We start from the raw sequence: 21599 nt of genomic DNA, 5'->3' as shown, positions 1-21599 counted from the left end.
AGAAGTTACTCCATCCCTTCGTCTCAGGGATGATTTAGTTTTGTGCTACTGCCTGGACCCACATGCTTCATCTCTTCTCCCTCTGTGGACCCAGGGCTTTCGTTTCATTAGTGCATGGCCCTCCTGGGTCACCTAACAATGGTGGCCTCTGCTTATTTCTGGAAGAAGGTATCAGCTCACTAAGGGTGCTAACATCTTGTGGTTGCTATAACACCCTCGTCAGGGCAGCTGGACCGGGATCCTTATTAGAAAGAATAGACACAAACTACACAAAGAGATGTGAGGCCCCCAAGAAATTAGAATTCACACATAAGTACTGACTGTAACACCTTTATTTCAGAAAGACTGCAGGATGGAATTTCATAGGCATATAATTAATTTATAACTCAAAGTCATAGTAATACTGAATTTAAAACTTTATCTTATATAAAAACCTGGCCTGAGAAATTTTTGTTTGAATTTTAATCCATTACATTTCACATTATAGGACGGTATATATAAAACATTAACACCATTGAGAAAGGCAATGGTTCACACATCAAAAGAAATGATTTCTATCAACATCTGGCTTATCTTGAGGTCACAGATCTGACAACTGCAGTTGAAGATCAGAAAATAAGTTGGAAGGAGGGCGCCAAGTCACAAATAATGTCACAAGTCAAGGTAGCCAAGTTCACCCATTTTAAGGCTCAAAAAGCCTCATTCGGCTGTTGTTCATGTCATGAGGTAGAGGATGCAATTACACAATTTCCCAGCCCTGCAGAAAACTAGCAGAAGCTTCCAGAGGCAGGCACCAAAACAGCAGAGAGAAATGACAGTTAACAGTGGGAGAAAAGAAAAACTCTAAAGCCGCCATGGAACTCAAAGAGCAAACGTTTCTGGGGCTATTCGGTGTAGGGTTCTAACAAACCTAGACAGAAATGTCATAATTAAAAACACAAATGACGACCCTGAAAAGATTTCATTATCTTTGATACTTCTGTTTTTCAAAGCAGGGAAATGTATGCTAAATTAAGAAATAATTCCATGCAAATGGTCAAAATAAAGCAAAAAAAAAAAAAAAAAAAAAAAAAGAGTACAACTTAAAAGAATAACCTCAAGTTGTCTATACTGTGTACCCTACAAAAACTGATAAATGGGATTGTTAGTACATATGCACTGCTTATAAAATACACAGAGTACAGCTGGGGATGCAGCTCAGTGGTAGATCATGTGCTTAGCACGCACAGGGCCCTGGGTTCCATCCCTAGCACCACAATAAAGAAAAGAGATACACAAAGTAATTCATATATAAAAACAATACAGCACCTTTTTCATCTATATATAATTTAAATCCTAATACCCTTCCTGGGAAAAGCATCTCAATCACTATAGGGATAACTTGAATTAGCCTCTCTCTGCATAGGAACTACATATTGGATTTTGAGTGATCAACTACATTGATCAGGGGGCCAAAATGACTCTGAAACCTCCTTAAATGATAGGAGACATTGAGGCCAAAAATACCTTTCCCAAATGAGTGTTTCTCACAATGTGGTCTGTGGAACATCACAACCAAATCACCTGAAGAACTTGTTTCAAAATGCAGTTCCTAAATCCCAACTGAAAGTACATGAATCAGGATCTCTGAGGGAAGGACCAGAGGACTTGAATGTCAGCAAAACTCTCCAGGGGTGTCTGGTACATCCTCTCCTTGAAGGGCAAAATCATTGGCCCAGTCAGGAGGAGAATGACCAGGTCTGTGAATTCACACTTCCCACCCGGGTTCTAGTGTGTCCATCAAAGTTGCACACTCCCAGCTTTGACATTTCTTACACTATGCATCAAATGACAAATTTAAATGTAGGCTTTTATAATATGCATATAAGTTTAAAAAATCTAACAAGACTTAATTAATTCTGAAAACTCCGTAAGATTTTGAAACTGTGTATATGAAGTTTGAAGTAAAAGATGCCTGTAGGGGAAAAATACTGAGTGAGGAAAAGTGTCTGATGCAGGTCCAGAGGATTACTCAGGAATGAGGAGGAAATTGCATCCAAAAGCAATCTTGGAGGAAAGGCAGGATGCATTTTATGTCCAGAATACAAACATGCAAATCTATTAAAAATTGGCTAGGATGTGCAGGCCAGTGCTTAACACCCAAAAAACACAGGCTGAAAAGTACTGGCTACAAACATGTTTGGCTAGAAGAAGGCTTTAAGCAATCCTGTCTTTTTTTGTAACACATGAAATTAAGAGATTTCTTTTGAAAAAGAATTTTTGTCTTTTCCTGGAAAACTGAAAATAAAATAGAAAAACCAGCCACACTGCTACGCTGTGCTGGTGCTGGACAGCAGTTGCTTGGCTTCAACCAGACACGCACTCCCAGGACCTCTAGGACAGCTACAGCCTGTTTCACTCATCAGACCAGCTGCCAGGGTGCTGCTCATGTTGGCCACTGCTGCAGGGAACCAAGGCACCAGTTCAGCCTCTCTGTGCTCCACTCAGCTTCTAGTAAAAGTTCCTGCTACAGAGTTCCTTTCCTACCTCTGAGATATTATGAAAGAAATCAGATAAATGTCTGCAAATTACCTCTAATTTATTATAGAGTTCTCATCCTTAGATGCCCATTGGAATCACATGGGGAACTTTTAAAAACACTAATGCCTGGGGTTTCATCTCGATACTGATTTCTTACTCTAGATGTAGCCCAGACCATCAGGACGGCATTAAGTTCCCCAGGTGACTCTAACGGACAGCCAAGGTTGAGAACTCTGGCTGGCAGAAGATGCAAGTCGGTCAGTAGGAAGGGTTAAGTTTATTCCAACACATTCTCCAAATAAAAGTTTCTTGCCTCTCACCTTCACAATAATTTATATCACCTCTTACTTTTGGAAAAAGGCTATTATTCCAAAAGCCTACTAAATGCCATTTATAAACTGGAAGAGAAGGTCAAAATGTGTTCTGGTTTCTACCATTCATTTTCCCTCCAACACAACTGAAGAATAAAACACAGAGGAAATGAAGGGAAATCATCCCAAGGGACAAGACTCAGGCAGCACAAACAGCTCAGAACATGAGAGGAGGCTCACAGTGGCAGGCTTGTATGAGAAAGTGCAGTTGCTCAGAAAGTCATCACTGCACTAAGTGGAAAATCTTCAAATATTAAAAAAAAGAACAATCTCCCCAAGAATTTCCAGTAATGGCCAAATTTTTATCTTAAGAAGATGAATTCCAAATTATTGCCTCTCTTCAAGCTTTCTGTTAGGTAGCATGCATTCATATTTTGGCTTCTCATCATGGGAAAAGCAAACTACTGTCATCTAATTTTCAAACAATAATACTCCCTTACATTACAGTTGAAAAGTATACGTTCAAATGGTTTCACAGAATAACAGCTTCTATTTATTGGGTTTCTAGGCATCTAGCAGTATGGTGGGCACTTTATATACATGATCTCAAAGCAGTCCAACAACCTCACAGAGTTCATTCCATCACCTCATTTTACAAATTAAAAAAAATGAGCTTCAGGAAGATTTAAAATAATGGACATGATCAATGAACTCATAGACGGGTTTTATTCAAACCCATGTCTATCTATCTGACTCCCAAACTTGTGTTCTTCAAACTAAACTATCTTCTTGTCAGTCATCACTACCCAGAGGTGAAAGACCTGTGCCTGATTATCCCCGCCGTCCCAGGAAAAAAACAGAGATGAATGGTTTGCTCCAGATCACTGGATGAGTTACTAGGAGCCACAGCTAGAATCTGCCTTCCACACTCCATTCCATGTTCTTCCAGAGGACCACAGCACAGTTAATTTATGATACATTATGAGAGCTATACCAACAGTGCTTACACATCACTTGTGGACAGAAATCAAAGAATCTTAAACATTGGCATACATATGGCTTAGCTTCAACACAGGTCTGGCACATGCCTGTCTGTTTCCAGGCCCCCTAGAAACAGTTGATAGAGTCCACAAGTTTATATGTTCCAGAATTCTCCCATGAATTCCATGAACAATCATGCCCTTAAAATATGGGTACAAGCACCACCACCCCAGGCCCAGGCACTATCACAAAAAACTGGCTGGACATCCTGAGGAAGAGTGGACATCATCTCACATGGATCTTTTTCTTTATTTATAAAATCATAAAAAGACTGTGTCATAAAAACCCAGCTAGATGGTCTCATCGCCATGAGTCCCACTGTTTGAAGCAGGTTCCAAGGGGACGGTATCGTTTTATGTCCTGGCAGGGAGGTCTCCTCTTCTTTATGCTGCCAACACCATATCCTCAAACCTGTATTCCAGGAACTGTGCCTGTGATATGTTGTGGCCAAGAAGTCATTGTTGGAAAAAAGCACACTTGGACACAGCTCCCCTGCAAGAGAAAGCAAACAGGCTTTATCACTAATATACAAGTCTCACCGAACGATACTTATTTGCCCTCTTTCCTGAAGCAACCCCTCAGAGTTGAATTCTATCACTATGGATAATTCTTGAAGAAATCACATTCCTAACTCCTAATGATCTTCGAACTAAGCAAGCGCCTCATTTTATTAAGTCCAACTACCTAGAGGAGTTGGTTCAGAAAGGAGTTTAAGATATAGCTAAAATTGAGGTCTTAATCATCAGAATATGATAGAACGCTGCTGTGTTATCAAACCTCACCAAGCCCTGTCTCCTAACTGCCAGCGGCAAGAACAAACAGATGTCAGGGCTATTTGTTTTATTCAAAAATGACAGGAAATCAAAAATCTATCAAATGATGTGTCAGCAGCAATGCCACAAGCAGGCTGGCTACTGAGATTTATGTGTCTCCATTTTGGCTCATGACAAAATCACCTAAGTTTTCTAATTTTCAAACATATGTTTGGATATACAGGACAGAGAATTTGAGAAAGTTATCTTTAATTCTAGGAACCATATAAAATATAGTCACATTCTATCTGCATTTAAGTTATGCAAATGTGAAATGTGGCATGATACAAACTATTAAATAACTCTCCTTATGTACACTTTTATAAATCCAACAAAATATCTTTTAAAAACTGAGAACTGCAAAATCCACAGTCTGTAATATTGTGTAGTTTGTAAACAGCACCTCTCCTACTGTCACAACATAGCACCACTTTATATGCTAACAATATGCCTGTCCTTCTACTCCATTGTGTGTCAGACGAAGCTTTATGAGCAATTTTAGTGACCACTGTTGCTGGTCACTTTTAATATTTTTATGTATCCTTAAAATAGCATTATCCAAATCACAAAAGTGATAATACTAGACTCAATGCAGGGGACATAAACTGCCAAACTACAAACTTTGGAACAGAGGTAAGATATAATCAAATACCATTTTTTTGTTTCTTTTTTTTTTTTTTTGGTACTAGGGATTGAACCCAGGAGCGCTTAACCACTGAGCCACATCCCCAGTTCTTTTTTATTTTGAGATAGGGTCTTGCTAAGTTGCTGAGGTTGGCTTTGAACTCTCCTGCCTTAGCCTCCGGAGCTGCTGAGATTATGGGTGTGCACCACTGTGCTTGGATGATTTTGAGATTCTTCATTCTTCACTGTGTCTGGCTAAATACTGTATTTTAAAAGGTCAACACCAATAAAAATAAATAAATAAATGAAATGAAATGAAAAATAAAAAAGGCCAGGGCTGTGAATGTAACTCAGTGACAGAGTGCTTACATGGCATGTACAGGGTCCTGGGTTTGATTCCCAGTATCACAAAAAAAAATAAAAGACAATCACAACACTTCTTTACGTTAATTTGGATTAATTTGGGATTCTAACTCAGGAAGCAATAAACCTTTCCTTAAAATGTCAGATAAGAAATATTTTAGGCTTTGCAGACGATAAGGTCTCTACTATCACAAGTACTCAACTCTGCTGAACCCAGGTACATAGCTGTGTTCTAATAAAACTTTATTTATAAAGCAGACAGCAGGCTGGATTTACCTTATGGACTATCATATTCTCATCCCCACTGTCTAAGCACGGAGTCCCCTTTCTTTTAATTTTGAAGCGTTATGCTATTCAAAAACAAGTAATCCCTCCCCACACCTAAAACCATCCCCACATTTTCCACAGAGTTATTTTTAAGAAAATGAAAAGTTCCATTAAAACAGAAACATTTCAAAATTGAAAAGCTTTGTAAAAATAGTCAAGAAAATGGGGGGGGGGGAGCTGATAAGCTGGTAACATCGAAGCATCAAATTTTCTGTACCATATTTGTGTCAATGTTTACACAACTGTGTTTTTCAAAATTCAACAAATCGTACTCTTAAAATTAGTCAATTTAATTGGATATAGTTGTAATACAGCATTGAAGCTGATTTTGAGAAAAACTTAAAGCCTTACAATAGCCTTTAGTTCACAATAATTGTAGATTTACTGGTGAGAGTAAATGTGGGTATGCTCACTTTACATATTCTCTCCTGAGAAAACTGGTTATGAATTTTGAGTTTAAATTATGCAAATCCTTCAAGAATTCTATTGTATTGACTGCAACAAATGCAACTATCCTATACTAAACTCCTGGCTATATTCGGACATCAATCACTTCACTTAAAAGAAAAGAGAATAAATTGTTTTCGTTTTTGTTTTGCAAACAATGCAGAGCCCTGAGTTCATGGCTTAGGCCTCAATCACAGAAAACACCAAAAAAAAAAAAAAACAGATAATCAGTAGGTAATACTACTAACTTAACTTATTTAAATTACTCATCTTTACTAACAACACTTTAAATCCAAGCTGCTCAAAGCACAAGTTGACCTGAGTCTCAGCTCTCTCTTCAATTGTGTCTACTTCACCCTGGAGCTTATCAACATTCAAACAACCAAAAAGGCAAACAAGACTGAGATGCTAAAATCAAGGAAAAGGCATACAAAGAAAACCATTCTTTCAATTAATTTAGAGTTGGCCAAATACATGGCACCAATTCCTAAATCCTAGCTCTAAGCCTCCTCAGTGCCCGAGCACTGAACCTGTCTCCATCTAAAAATGGGAACTCACTTAAGGCAGTCATTCTCAAAGTGTGGTCCTGGGTCCCGCATCATCATTACCTGTAACATGTTCTAGAAATACAAATGCTCAGAAGACCACCCAACTTACTGAATTACCATTCTATGCTCACCAAATCCTCCAGATGATTCTGATGTCTGCTGAAATTTTATTTCATTTTTTTATTTTTTTTAAATTTTTTACAGACTGTACTTTGATTCATTGTACACAAATGGAGTACATCATTTCGTTTCTATGGTTGTACACGATGTAGATTCATACCATTCATACCATTCGTGTAATCATACATGTAATGATGTCTGTCTCATTCCACCATTTTTCATACCCCCCCTCATTTCCTTCTACATAATCTTAAGTTCCTCCATTCTTCTCTCACACCCCATTACTCCAATTAGAATGGCTATTACCAAGAACACAAATAAGAATACATATTGGCGTGGATGTGGGGGGGAAAGGCACACTTTTACATTGCTGGTAGAGTTGCAAATTGGTGCAGCCACTCTAGAAAGCAGTGTGGAGAATCCTCAGAAAACCTGGAATGGACTCACCTTTTGACCCAGTTATCCCACTCCTTAGTTTATACCCAAAGGACTTAAAATTAGCATACTACAGTAACGCAGCCACATCTACTAAAGTTTTAACAACACTAATTTGATTTGAAAACTGACAGGTATATAACTTGCATATATAATTGGAGGTCCCTCATGCCCTTATGGAATCAGAACCTGACTTTAGATCCCACCAGCCAGGGTAAGATAAGTGCCCAAGGACAAGGAGACTCAGTGAGCCTCAAGGGTGGACATGGCTACATTCTTCTCTACAACATCTTAAGGATGTAAAACATTTAGATTCAATTCTGACATTTTATGAGAACCTGCTGTGTGTGCTATGTAAAATGATCTTGTTTAGCCTTTCCAGTAATAATGAAATCTATTAATATGTGTCAAGTATATGGAAGCTTAATCAGAATGGAGTCCAACTTGCAACAAACAGAAACACTTTACAGTTCTCCAACTGATGTTCATTCACAGGCCTGGCCAGCATGCTTTGAATACCAAGGCATTTGTATACAAGGGTTCCTTTTGCTTATTCTTTCATAAATTGCTCTCTGAGTTCATTGTGCATTACAATTAGAACACTGGGTTGCTTATACAAAACCATGTACTGTGTTTTTAAGCCAACATTAGGTAATTCTGAAACATCCAAAGCACTGTTTGCTTTCCTTGAAGGTTTACCTTCTCTCAAATGTTCAAAACCTACCTATAAATTCAGCAAGATATTAATCATTTATTCTGGGTTTTATTCTATATTAAACAGCTTTGTCCCATCCTTTCCACTATAAAAAACATTCTCCTTGATGTCGACAATAGAAATTACCAGGGGAGGGAAGGTGAATAGTTCTGTGAATCCCCGGTATCTGTAAACCCTTCACCATTTTCCCTACACTAGAAGTGACACGCTCCAGCACAAGAACTGTCTGGCTTCCTGCCTGTGACGGAGGTAGGGCTTTACCAATCACTCAAGGCACTCTTACCCATAGCCTTAGCACTATTCTCAAGCTTCAGAATCCTTCAGAACAGCATTTCAGGCAGACACCTTCAATCGGTGGTTTGAGGATCCCTGTTCCAAAATGCTTGGAACCAGAAGTGTGTTGGATTTGGGTCTTTTCAGATTTGGGAATATTCACATATACATAATAAAATATCCTGGAAATGGGACCCAAACATGAAATTCATTTATGTTTCATGTACTCCTCATACTCATAGTCTAAGGGTAAGTTTAGGAAATATATTTAGTGCACCTGCATTTTGACTGCCATCACATAAGGTCAGGTATGAAATTTTCCACTTGTGACATTATGTCAGCACTCAAAAAGTTTCAGAATTTGAAGAATTTCTTCTTTTGGGTTTCCAGATTAGGAATGCTCAACTTGTATGACTAATAAGGTAACATTTGTTTCACTGGCCAATCAACATTTTCCCTTCCTGCTCCAATTACAGCTTTAAACCTTTCCTTTTGTTGTTCTCTGAACAATAAAATTAAGCTTCAGTTAATCCTGAGCTGCATTCTTTACAAATCTATGCCACCTTGAGGGTCTCAATCAGGGTAGATTGTACTAAGCAGTTTTAACAATTTGAGTGCAGTTGTGACCCAGCACGTAGTACAAAACCGCTTTGAAAATCAAAGAACCAAGTAAATAAAGGTACTGAACAGATAACAAAACACCTGCGAAATAGCGTTCTGTAGACATAGCTGGAAAATATACAGCATGAGTAGCCCAGGGAGGCTGATTCATAATGCCAGGCTCATAAACACGAACACGTGGCTTAAGGAAATGATTCTGATTTTGCTTTTGGTACTCACTGATGATTCTTTATTCAGCTAAGGGGGCACCACACTGTTCTTTTAGCAGCATCTCCATGATTCTAATTCCCTATAAAGAAAGAGAAAGAAAAATCAAAATGCCAGATTTCATAGGCAAGCACTTTTATATTTATCACTTTCTTGTCCCTTCAAGGAATCCAGGTCACAGTCAGATATTCATTTCAAAAAAAAAAAGTAAGCTCAGAGTCATCCAGTGCATTTTCATAATATTTTACTCACAAATTTCATATACACTATCTCCACATGTGTTCAGACCCTCTCGGGGAGATAGGCAAAGCAGAGTTTGAGATCTCCACGTTTAACATAAGAAAACAGCCCAAGAGAAGTTAGGCAACTTCTTGAAAGTGCCCAGCTACTAAGCAGCATTGCCAGAGGTGGAACAGCAGTGAGTTAATATTTGCTGGCAGTGACAAGTAGGCTGGTTTCACTGCCAGGACGTCCTGTGCGCTCCCCAGTGCAGTGGGAGCCGGAGCGCCCAGTGAGCTCTCTGTCAGCTCACAAGCACTCCTTCCTCCATTGACCAGGACTGTAAGCTACTGTGCACACCCAAAGGGAGCCACCTCAGCTAAGGCCATGCCCGCCTCCAGGGACAGCCTCATCCAATGGCTGGTGGACACAGGGGTACAAATTCAGGACAATATTGAAGGGCACCCTACCCCTGTTGCACCCCACAGCATGAGCTGGGACCTTCATTGCAAGAGCATCCTGGTCAGCGTCACCTTCTCCTTATCCTGCTTCCCTCATTCTATCACAAAGCCGCTCCTATAAGTTGTCTCCAATACACTCTGCATGCTAACCTCCATCTCTGAACCTGTCCCCAGAGCCCAATCTAACCCCTTCCTTGATACACACAAAAGCCCCAAGCAAGTTGTATTCTTACCCCCATTTCACTAGTGAGGAAACAAATTCGAAGAGTTTTAAGTAATTTGCCCAAAGTTACACAGCTTTCACGTGATGAGGCCAGGGAACGCACACAGGCCCTCTGCTCCAGTTCCAGCGGCACCCCTTAACCTTCCTGTACCGCTCAGTCCACAACTGTCCACCCAACCTCCTACACCCCTGCCCTGTGCAGTAGAATTCCACCTTGGAAGAAAGAAGACACCAGATATCTTTCCCTCCTTCAAGGACGAGTTCTTTGGCAAGAGAGAATGATATGTAAATTTGAAGAAGTGTCTTAAGGCCTCAAAGCTGCATCTAGGGACCCACTCTTCTCAGAGACAAACTGGAAAAGCTTTAGACTGAATGAACATTATGAAGGGAATTTAAAATACAGTTCCTTTCTGGGCATGATTGTACACACTATAATCCTAGTGATTCAGGAGGCTGAAGCAGGAGGATCATAAATTTGAGGCCAGCCTCAGTAACTTAACGAGGTCCTGTCTCAAAATAAAATAAAAATTAAAAAGGATTAGGGATGTAGCTCAGTGGCAAAGTGTCCCTGGTTTCAATCCCCAGCACCAAAATAATAATAATAATAATAATAATAATATAATACAGTTCCCCAATCCCTCCCAGGAAGATTCTGCTGTAACAGGACTCAAGCAGGCGCCAGGTCCCTACACCCAAAACAGCACTCATGTGATTCTCTTATGATCAAGCAGGGCTGGGAAACACTGAGTGGCTTACAGGACAAAGGCAAGGACTTTCTACTCCTGAGCCAAAGGATGGAGATGGAGGTAATAAAAGGCATCACTAGAGAAAACAATAAAATACATTAACACCAAAGTAAAATGAATGAGTTCTGATCCAGAAGGTCCTTCAGATAATACTAGGGCCATCACCTCAAACACTACCACTGTCTTAGAAGGAAGAAGGATTAAAGGATCTTGAGATAGGCGAGTACCATGGAGCATCGGCCAAACCACAGCAGCAAACTGCACAGCCCAAGGCCTGTGTTCCAAACAAGGAGACTTGGGTCCCAGTCACTGCTTCACCAGCCATTCTTCCAGGTACCTTATGCTGATCGCTTTACCTAAGAATGCCTCAGACTACAGAGGTCAGGAGTCTGCAAGGCAAATTAGATTAGTGCCTTCTACACCCACTGTACACCAGAATTCCTAGAGCAATCCACAAAAGCAACTAAACTCCCAAACAGACTCCCCATCAGTAGCGATGAAGTCACTACTCTATCAGAAATCCCAGGGTTGAGGCCGTGCATTTATAACATGTTTCATGTGATTCTGAAACACAAGTTCATTTAGTAGAATTTGTAAGTAGCAGCTTTATACCACCTCTGAGATCCCTTCCAACTCTGCCAGTCTGGGAACTGACAAAATAGGATCTCCTTAATCATTTCTGAAGATGCAATATATACTGTACTCCTAGAGTTCTCTCCTTTAAATAATTGGAGGAAAGAAACAGAGGTAGGGGATGCAACAACCAGCAGAACAAAAGTTAACTTAATTCTTTTTTTAAATGTTATCTTTCTTTCTTTCCTCCTTTATTAGTATCTTTTTTTTTTCCATATTTTATTGGTATGTCATATTTGTACATAATGGTGGGATTTATTGTTACATATTTGTACATGCACAAAATATAACAATATAATTTGGACAACTTCATTCCTCACTATTTCTCCTTTCCCTCTCCTTCTCCCTCCCCTAGTCCCTTTCCTCTACTGATCTTTGATTTTCATAAGATATATTCCCCACCCTTATATTCCTTTTTCCTCTATAGCTTCCACATGTGAGAGAAAACATGCAACCTTGACCTAAGTTTGGTTTATTTCACTTAACATTCATTTTCCTGCAAATGACATCATTTCATTTTTTTAATAACTGAATAAAACTCCATTATGTATATATGCCACATTTTCTTTATCCATTCATCCACTGATGGCCAAATTCTTTTTTTTTTTTATTGGTTCTTTTTAGTTATACATGACAGTAGAATCCATTTTGACGTAATTACACAAGTATGGCAAATTCTTAACATAAAACCTGGATCATGCTCATTTCTGTTTTCATGAATTCAAACCCTCACCAATCCAATTAACATATTTATTATGTACCCATTGGAGATTAAATGGCAAATGAACAAGACAGACCCCACCTCATAGAGCTTACAATCCAGTGAATTTCAGGCAATTGTCATTCCCATTTTTATTTTGTTTTGTTTTTCTGTTTTAACAAACCCCTGGACAATAAATTAAATGTCCTCCCTCTTCTTTCAGGAAGACTAAAAACTGTCATGTAAATTCCTTTTCAAATTTCTTTTTGCAGAGTAAGTGCACAAATCCAGCTAGTATGTCTTTAAAATAAGAAAAGTACACTCTTTCCTTGGGAGGTGGTACCCGTGAACTCTCCCATCTGTCTAAATGAAGACCGCCACCACTTATTGAGCTGAGCACTAATTGACATCAGTGAGGACTCGGAGGTTTGCCCTGGGAACTGAAGAACGTTATTTATTGAATCAATTATGTTCCCAATGTGACAGTTGATTTTTCTTTCCCCTCTTTTCCCCTCTCTAATACCACTTTAGTCTTTTTAAGAGAATGGTTAGAAGGAGGAGAATGTGGGGCAAGAGGAGAGGCCTATAAAGTAAACCTTAAAAAAAATAAAAAATAAAAAACAGGGAAGTCAACCATTATTTAGTACCTCTCTTTGGTAAGGAAGGACCAAATCAAAGCCCAATCAATAGAGTCCTTTCAAATAAAGTTCTTTCCAACACTTAAATCTCTAGCCCCAGGAGATCAGGCTTAAAGGGGCTAAATTTACACCACTTATCACACAATGATGCCTGAAATGCAGAACAAACATTAAGTGGAAACACCTTTATAGATACAGCTTAAAAGCTTTTTGGACTGACAAACCATAAACCAGCTTGATTTTATTATTTCTTTCCCCTCAGAGAATATTTTTTTTCTCTCTTTCAAGGCTATCTTTCTCCATTTGTCAATGTACAAACAAGTTAGCTTGCCTCATTTCCCTAATACCAGAGCTATGCTGCCTGAAGGAGTCTTCTGTGCTGCCTTTTGGATTCAGAAAATTTCACATATTTCCCACTCTGCTTCTGAGAAATAGCTGATTATTACTGAAGGAAAAAAAAAGTTTCAGAGGAACAAGAATAAGTTGGAAACAAAGATGCTAAATCCAGAAGGAACGTTTATTTTATCAAACTGATGCTTCCTGAAGAAGCTCTGATTTACCTAGGAAGCTCCAAGCAGAGTTATATTAGACCTTACAAAAATTACAAACTTCTACAGCAGTTTTCAAAAGGCACATCCATCCAGAGCTCTCAAGAAAAGAGAATTGTTCACACAATGGCAGGAAATAACACCTTCCTGCAGGTCATGGCTTTGGAGCAAGCACTATAAATTGTCTGAGCATCCACTGTGCAGCACAGGGACGCACATGGGACAGGAAGCCTCAACTCAAGGGTTCACTGATCTCTTGAGAGGAAATGGAAGAATGAAAACTACCTGAAAGGCAAGAGAGTCTCTGAGAAGTACTACTATTGGCATCAGATCTGTTATTTTGCTGCCTCCATTTTCTCCCCCCACACACACCATTTTACAACCCAGATTGTTAGTCCGCGAACCTCCTCACTAGCCACTGGCTCTTGTTATTAGCCCACGAAATTCCACTACTTAAGAATAGTTCCACTGCCATACTTTATGTGTGTGTGTCTCTCTCTCTCTCTCTCTTATTTTCTCTCTCTCTCACCCTGCGGGCAGACACTCTGCCTGTCCACTTAATAAAATCTCTTGTGTGAGTTCCCACATCCGGAGTAGATTCTGGGGGCTTTGAACTACAACTTAGAATGCCATAGAAGAAAGTAAGCAGACACTAAACATGCAGGAAAGGAGGACTTGCAGAAGCCACCAGAAGAGGAGAGATATAAGACACAAAGTGTGGTCTTGAGTGACATTCTGAGGAGGAGGAGAAGACCAAGCAGAGGGAGGCTGAAGAAAAGGCATGAGGGTCAGGCACCATGGATCCTGCCCATAATCTCAGAGACTTGGGAGGCTGAGGCAGGAGGATTTCAAGTTTGACACCAGCTTGGACAATTCAGCAAGACTCTGTCTAAAAATAAAAAAGGGCTGGGGGCATAGCTCAGTTGTAGTGCAGCCCTGGATTCAATTCCAAGTATAAAAAAAAAAAAAAAGAAAAGAAAAGAAAAGAAAAGGGAAGAGGAGGAAGAGGAAGAAGAGGAGGAGGAGGAGGAGGAGGAGAAGAAAGAAAAGGCATGAGGGAGGAAACTGCAGGGTGCACTCTCACAGTCAAGCCACACTGAAGGATGGGAAGATGGACTGAAGGTAGCAAGTGACAAGACTATTACACATTTACACATCCCACCCTTGCACCCTTGCAAAGCACTTTCTTCCCACCTTAGCTCTACTCTTCCCTGGAGGACACAATAGCACATAAAACCTCTCTGCATTTAACCACGAATGGCACTATAATTGTGCAATGACTCTATTAGAGAGATTTAGGGTCACATCTAAGCTAGCTGTAAGATCTTGAGCAAGATCTTAAATTTTGTAATTTTCAACTGCCTCATCTTTGAATAGGGTTAGCAACACAGACTTGTCCTAAGAATTAGTTAAATAATGCCTAATAATCATAGTATTCAGTGCTAAAACACTTGTTTCTGCTAAATACTCAGTAAATAAAGAGCTAAATCTCTTCAGTAATCATCTAATACCATTATAACATAAACCTCATGAAGCTGGAAGACTTTCTATCTTGTTCAAGATGTATCCTGTAAAAGAACAAGGCTGCGGGACAGAGAAGGCCTGCAGTAAATGTCTACTGAAAGAATGAACGAATCCATCAACCAGCCAATCAGTCTTCCGTTTACATGTCTGCCACATGAGATGGTAAGGTGCTCAGAGTCAGGGGAACAGAATTCACTTCATTTGCATCTTATTATCTAGTGCAGAATTTGACATACCAGTAGGCCCTCCATGTCAGTGGACTGTAAACCTAATCAACTCCTGAGTGCCAGGCTGATGAGTCTGGAATTTCAGTGCCACCTGCCTGGTACTCAGCGCCCGTGAGGTGTGGTTGAAAGAGTTAGAATAACAAGGACTCCCATGGGAGATGAAAGGCCAAAACAAGGAAGGAATGAAGGATGAAAGCCTGAAAGAAAGAAGGAAGGAAGGAGGCAATGATGCAGACAGAATGGCAGGACTCTGTGGGTCCTGAGGAATCTGGATTAGCAACAGAAACACCTGTGGGGTAGCTTCAGATGTTGAAGTTTGCATTATAAAAGCCTGGACAGAAAGATCTGTATCAAGTTTACTTCAAGAACCTCACTTCCCTTTTGGTGCTAATTTTTTCTCAAGAATAAATTCTTGATAAAATGATTCTTTCTCAGAATCTTTTTGTTTACTTGATGCAGAATCATGAAGGTATGTGTTATGGTTTAGATATGAGTTGTCCCCCAAAAGCTCATGTGTGAGATCGTACAAGGTGTAAAGGTAAAATGATTGGGTTATGAGAGCCTTAAACCAATCCATGAATTACTCTCCATAGGGATTAACTGAGGGGTAACTACAGGTGAGTAGGGTGTGGCTGAAGGAGTTGGGCATTGCAGGTGAGTCACTGGGGTATATATTTGATGAGCTGAGCTTAGTCTCTGTCTGCTTCCTGTTGTGACATCTTGAGCTGCTTCCCTCCACTGCACACTTCCGCCATGATATTCTGCGTAACCTCAAACCCTGAGGAATGGAGTTGGCCACCTCTGAAACTGTGAGGCCCCAAATAAACTTTCTCTCCTAAAACTGTTCCTGTCAGGTCTTTTAGTCACAGCAGTGGAAAAGCTGACTAAACAGTATGAATAAAAGAGTAAGAAACGTCACTCCCTATTTTCGACTCTTGGACAGTGTTCCATTGCTCTTATAATAAAATCCACACTCCTCAGCAAGGCTATCAGGCTCCGTCTGATCTTCCAGGCCCTTCTCCAACCACAGCTCCCTCCATTCTCCCCCCACCAACTACAAGCACCCAGGCCTGCTTCCTATTCAGGGAACAGGCTCAGTTCCTTCTTTTTCATTCACTGTTCTGAGGAACAGCTCCAGATCTTCAACTGGCCAGTTAGTGACTGGCTAGCTCCTTGCAGAACTCAGATACCAACATGCCCAGCACCTCCTCAGAGGTCACCTGCTCCCCTCATTACCTGGCTCAGACTGCCCAGACGCAGCCGGGATCACATCTGCATGTCCTGCTCTCTATACAGCAGCATTCATACCTGTGAGAAAATCTCAGCCTTGTAAAATATTTCACACTGTCTGCCACCACACTAGAAGGTAAGCTCTGGGAGAAGGAGGAGCGATCTGGCCAGTGTTCACTGCTGAGCCCTTAGCACCCCCACTAGAACGCAGCACAGTAGAGAGCATCTGAGAAGGAAGAAAGGAAGAGAGCACAGGAGCAGGGACAGGGAGAGAGAAGAACAAGCATCCAATTTTCTAAAAGAGAAACATGACTCTAAACTCTCCAGGAAGAGATCTTTCACCACAATAAAGCACCTTTTAATCTGAGGCTATCCAATTCTTTTAAATTTAATGCTTACTCATCTATAAAACTGGAATAACACCTAATAATATAGTTAAAATGTATTGGCATATGCCATGTGCCAAGCTGTGAGGACTTCTTTTTTTTAATTCTTTTTTATTTTTACAGACCACATTTGGATTCATTGTACACAAATGGAATACATCTTTTCATTTCTATGGTTGTGCATGATGCAGAGTCACACCATTTGTGTAATCATCCATGTACATAGGGCAATGATGTCTGTCTCATTCCACCATTTTTCATACCCCACCCCTCTCATTTCCCTCTACCTAATAATGGACCTCTATACTGTGTTGGCCTACTTTACCCTGTCATCTGCCTTAGAGCAATCCTCCTTTTTTTTTTTTTTTTTTTTTTCAGATGAGACCAAGGCTCAGAGAATTTAAACAATTAAAGATCCTATCCAAAAGCCACACAGTAACTACATAGCATTGATTCCACTCAAAGCAATCAGGAAGGAGGACCCAGAATCCAGATCTGACAGGAGAGGACCGGAAAGTTTAAATGAGAACATGAATGTGCAAACACCATTTAGAAAGCCCAGTTCACAGCAAGAGTTTTCTTTCTTCCCTATTGCCTACTCTCAAAAGTCCTGGTAAACAAATCAGATATTTTAGCCCTGCTCCCAAACAAAATGCCATGAATCTTAATATATGAATCAATATCTAATCACATCCACAAATTATTTTAAACACAATACTTCTCAAGTAGGAATAGCTTGATAGAATGTACAGCTTCAATACATTTTCCCATGGTGGTGAATGGACTCTTGAGTGAGATTCATTTTTATTTTCATTAGTAACCCCAAATCTTTAGGTGTAACTGCAAAACATTAAATGCATACAATCATTCAGATATCCCTATTTCACATTATGAATCTTTTCTCTCTCCTTAAGAAAAATATTTCTCACAACTTGTAAAGAATATGTCCCCAAAATTTAAAAAAAAAAAAATCTAAAAATTAGAAAGGACCTTGTATTATCTAGTTCAGATAGGAAACTCTCAGCAAAGAAAGTACCCATCTGATTTATAGAAGTGTCCTGTGATCAAATATCAGAATGAAAGTCATTTCCACATTGCCAATTTCCAAATAATCCCTGTCCAGATGTGAACCCTGAAGTCACGTGGTGTTCTCTATTTCATAAAGTTACTTCGCCTTCCCTCCTGTGTGACCCAGTTCACTTTCATTTTAAATTTCAAAACATGTAACCTGTGCACAGTTTTACTTTTCCTGACTCAGATTTAATATAAAATAGGGCTTTTTCTCACCAGTAATCAAGGACAGCCTCTCACCCCAGGCTTCACACCATCCATGACACTTCTGGCAACTGATTACCTGTTATGCCTTAGAAACCCCCATTCGTGGGAATTGTCCTAGTTATAAGACAACTCTCCCTCATAGGCAAACAGAACCATTCTGGGTCCCAATACTAACCCTTGGTTGTGACCTACTAAAAAAAATTAACCAGGTTCTTATCAATTCCCTTTTATCAGCCATTTCTTCACTCTTCATCAAACTTATACTCACTCGTAATTTCTCTTTATTTCTTCCCTATTCTGAAAGATGAAATGGTGAGCAGCATGCTTATACATTTTACCAGTGAATTGTCTAACAGAATAAATAAATCCCATTGATGCCCAGATAATAAATAAATCCAATAGATGCCCAGATAATTCTCCTTTTATGTTTTATTTCTACCCTTCTCCTTCTCCCAGATTCATGCATTTCTATAAGTCAGTGATCTTTATATGCAGGGCCAGGCTCCTGGGTCTTCCAATCAGATGTTCCCTTTGAGCAAAACATAATTTTTGAAGCCATCTTTCAGTCAAATCTCTCACCAAATCTGAACAATACTGAGGTTAATGATAATTTATTATGGGTTCTCTACATGCCAGGAATTTATTATCTCAGTTAATCCTCTTAACTTTTACTCTTACCATTTCCAGGTAAGGAAACAGCCTCAGAAAGGAAAACAACTTGCTAAAGGTTACAGAGGGGTTACCAGGTGTCAGACCTAAGATTTAAACTGGGTTTCTCCAGCTCTTTTCAGCAATGGGTATTTACCTCACTTGAATTTATTTCTTTGCCCATAAAATGGGAAATCCTTCCTTGCAGGATTAATTTTAAGGATTAAATGAGACAACATAAAAAGCCACTGCACACACGGACTTATATTAGCCATTCTGTCCATTCTCCCTGTGGCTTGAATTTCTTTATGGACTAGATCTGAGCAGGAGCCCCTCACAATGGTGCTCTCACTGCAAGGCACCCCCCATTCAGTCAGCGATCGATGGCATGTAGGAAATGTCAGCAGAGGCTCCCCTGATGCTTGTTCGTATTTCACAAAGTATTTCTCTTGCTCTTCACTTCACCCGTAAGAGTCGCTGATGCTTTTACAATGCCGAAACACCACTGAGGTAAACCAGCTTTCCCAAGGTCACAGTGGTCTTCCACAACAGAGACAGAACTGGAATCCAGGTCAGGGGGAAGACCAATCACTGAGCAGGCTAAAGCAACACGAGGGTGTGCTGAACGCACTGACCACCTGGTCTGTCTCACCTCACACCCAAATTGATGAGTTGGTGGTCATGAGGAAAATGGAACTCAGAAAGGTAAAGAAACTTGACCAAGGATGGAGGAAGAAAGTACTGTATAGAGGGTAAAGAGGGGTGGGAGGGGTGGGGGGAAGGGGAAAAAATAACAGAATGAATCAAACAACATTACTGTATGTGGATTTATGATTACACAAATGGTATGTCTTTGCGCCATGTACAAACAGAGAGGCAACATGTATCCCATTTGTTTACAATAAAATAAAAAAAATAAATAAATAAATAAATAAATAAAAAAAAAAGAAACTTGACCAATGGCCTGATTCACAAGTAGAGAACACAGGTTAACACCCAGTTTTCTGTCACTCTGGGTTCTTAGAACATGACCTCCTTTAAAAGGTGCGTTTATAGGGTTCTCGTCTAAAATTACAAAATGAGGGCATGTCACTTCAAGCAAAGTCCTCCCTGCCATTTCCATCTAAATCTAGATGGTTTTAATTTTATAAATTTATAGGAGGCAGGGTAAGAACAAACCACAAGTAGTTCTTGAAATTACCCTAAGAACAAGGGCCCCCAGCATATCTCCAACTACGCTGTTTCCTGTTTCTACCAGGTGAAGCTGGCTCCTGCCTTCTGGAGAGGACAAAGGACGAGCATATCCACAGAAGCTTTTCTGTTCCAACATTGTACCTGCCAATTAGAACTTTTGGGTTGGAGTCTAACACCAACCAGGAAGTCCCTTTACTTTCCACTGATGATAAACATGATCATTATTTCTTGGGGACAAAACTCACAGTTGGTGAACCAAGTATCAGGTTACGACTTGGAGCCAGAGTGCTATCACTAACAACTGCACCACAAACACACGGCTTGCCTTTGTTCTGCTTCCTTCATCTGTGGGGTGGCAGAACAGTAAGTCCATGGCAAGTTCAAGCATCATTACAAATTAGCATAATCAGAATAGAAACTATATATAGGAAGCTACTAAGTGACAAAAAAAAAAAAAAAATCAAATCTCTACACAAAGGTAAAAGACAAACTCCCAGCAGTTTTTGTTGTTCCTGCCCACCCCCTCCCCAGGAAGCAGGGCTTTATTCTGCAACATGGAGGAAATAGGCTTTGCCCACCTGGCCCAGACATAAATTGTTACAACTCAGGTACTGGCCAGCAATGCCCCTTGTGGATCCCATGCAGGGTTCTAAAGACAAACCAGAGCCGGAAAATTCTCAGCTTTCTTCCCATAAACATGCCTATATAGTTATTTACAGAATTCACTTTTATACTGGTATCAAAAATTATACTAGGGGGCTGGGGATATAGCTCAGTTTGTAGACTGTTTGCCTGTCAAGCACACGGCCCTGGGTTCAATCCCTAGTACAGGAAAAAAAAAAAAAAAAAAAAAAAAAAAACTAAAAATTTATCACTAAACTAACTTTATTATGTTTTTTCCCTCTTAAATTTCTTTGCTAAATATCTTCACAGTCCCAACGACTTCTGCTTCTTATTTCCTTGGTGCATACTGAGTCCTTCTCCTTCTTTAGGTTTTCTGCACATCTCTTGGCACCTTGAGTGACTCTGCTCAGATTCACTCTCCAGTTTAGCTTCATGCCCAGTTTTCTGGATCTCAGATACCTGAAGTCTGAATTTGCAGTTGCTCCTTTTTAAGTCATCTTTTTACAAAGAGAAGAAAAAAAGCCTTGTAGTGTTTATAGATACATTTTTACAACTCCCAAACCCCATAATAAACTGGTAAATGGAAAGCAGAGACTGAAGAAATGGACATAATGACCACATGGTTGATACTTTTTAAAAGTTGCTCTACCAGGTCAATTACCAACTAAATAGGAAACATTATTGGTTAATCCCCTAGAATCATCACTTGTAACGTTCAGTCTCAGATGTCATCCTTCATGGACTAATAACTCCCACATGGATGAAGTTCTAAAGCCGCCAGCTGTCTTTTGTGTTAACATAATGAAATTCTTCCCTTCAATAAAAAAATCTAAGGCTTATAAAAATATATGTTCCCACATCCTTCCCTTGGTGACCTTAGTTTTTAAAACCAAGCCCTGTGAGCCATTTGAGCTCTTGTTTGGAAACTGATACAAAATCCTCAAGGCTGAAGGACA

General features: G+C 39.8%; 1 protein-coding gene across 4 annotated transcripts in view; it reads right to left on the bottom strand.

Annotated features, from left to right (window-relative positions):
- Window positions 1-314: 314 nt before the first annotated feature.
- Window positions 315-21599, bottom strand: part of PRELID2 (PRELI domain containing 2) — an 86560-nt gene continuing 65275 nt past the window's right edge. For 2 of the 4 annotated variants that reach the window (XM_079145479.1, XM_079145480.1), the window contains 2 exons: window positions 9377-9446; window positions 315-4364 (listed from right to left, as the gene is read on the bottom strand). In XM_079145479.1, coding sequence (XP_079001605.1) covers window positions 9387-9446 — 60 coding nt within the window. In that variant the 3' untranslated portion in view covers window positions 315-4364; window positions 9377-9386. Of the gene's footprint in view, window positions 4365-9376; window positions 9447-20878; window positions 21141-21599 lie in introns of those variants that run through there. The other 2 variants (XM_079145482.1, XM_079145481.1) reach the window with 2 other exon arrangements.

The sequence above is a fragment of the Sciurus vulgaris genome, assembly GCF_902686455.1.
Source record: "Sciurus vulgaris genome assembly, chromosome: 6".
Taxonomy (NCBI): Eukaryota; Metazoa; Chordata; class Mammalia; order Rodentia; family Sciuridae; genus Sciurus; species Sciurus vulgaris.
This window is presented reverse-complemented; position numbering and strand designations above follow the sequence as displayed.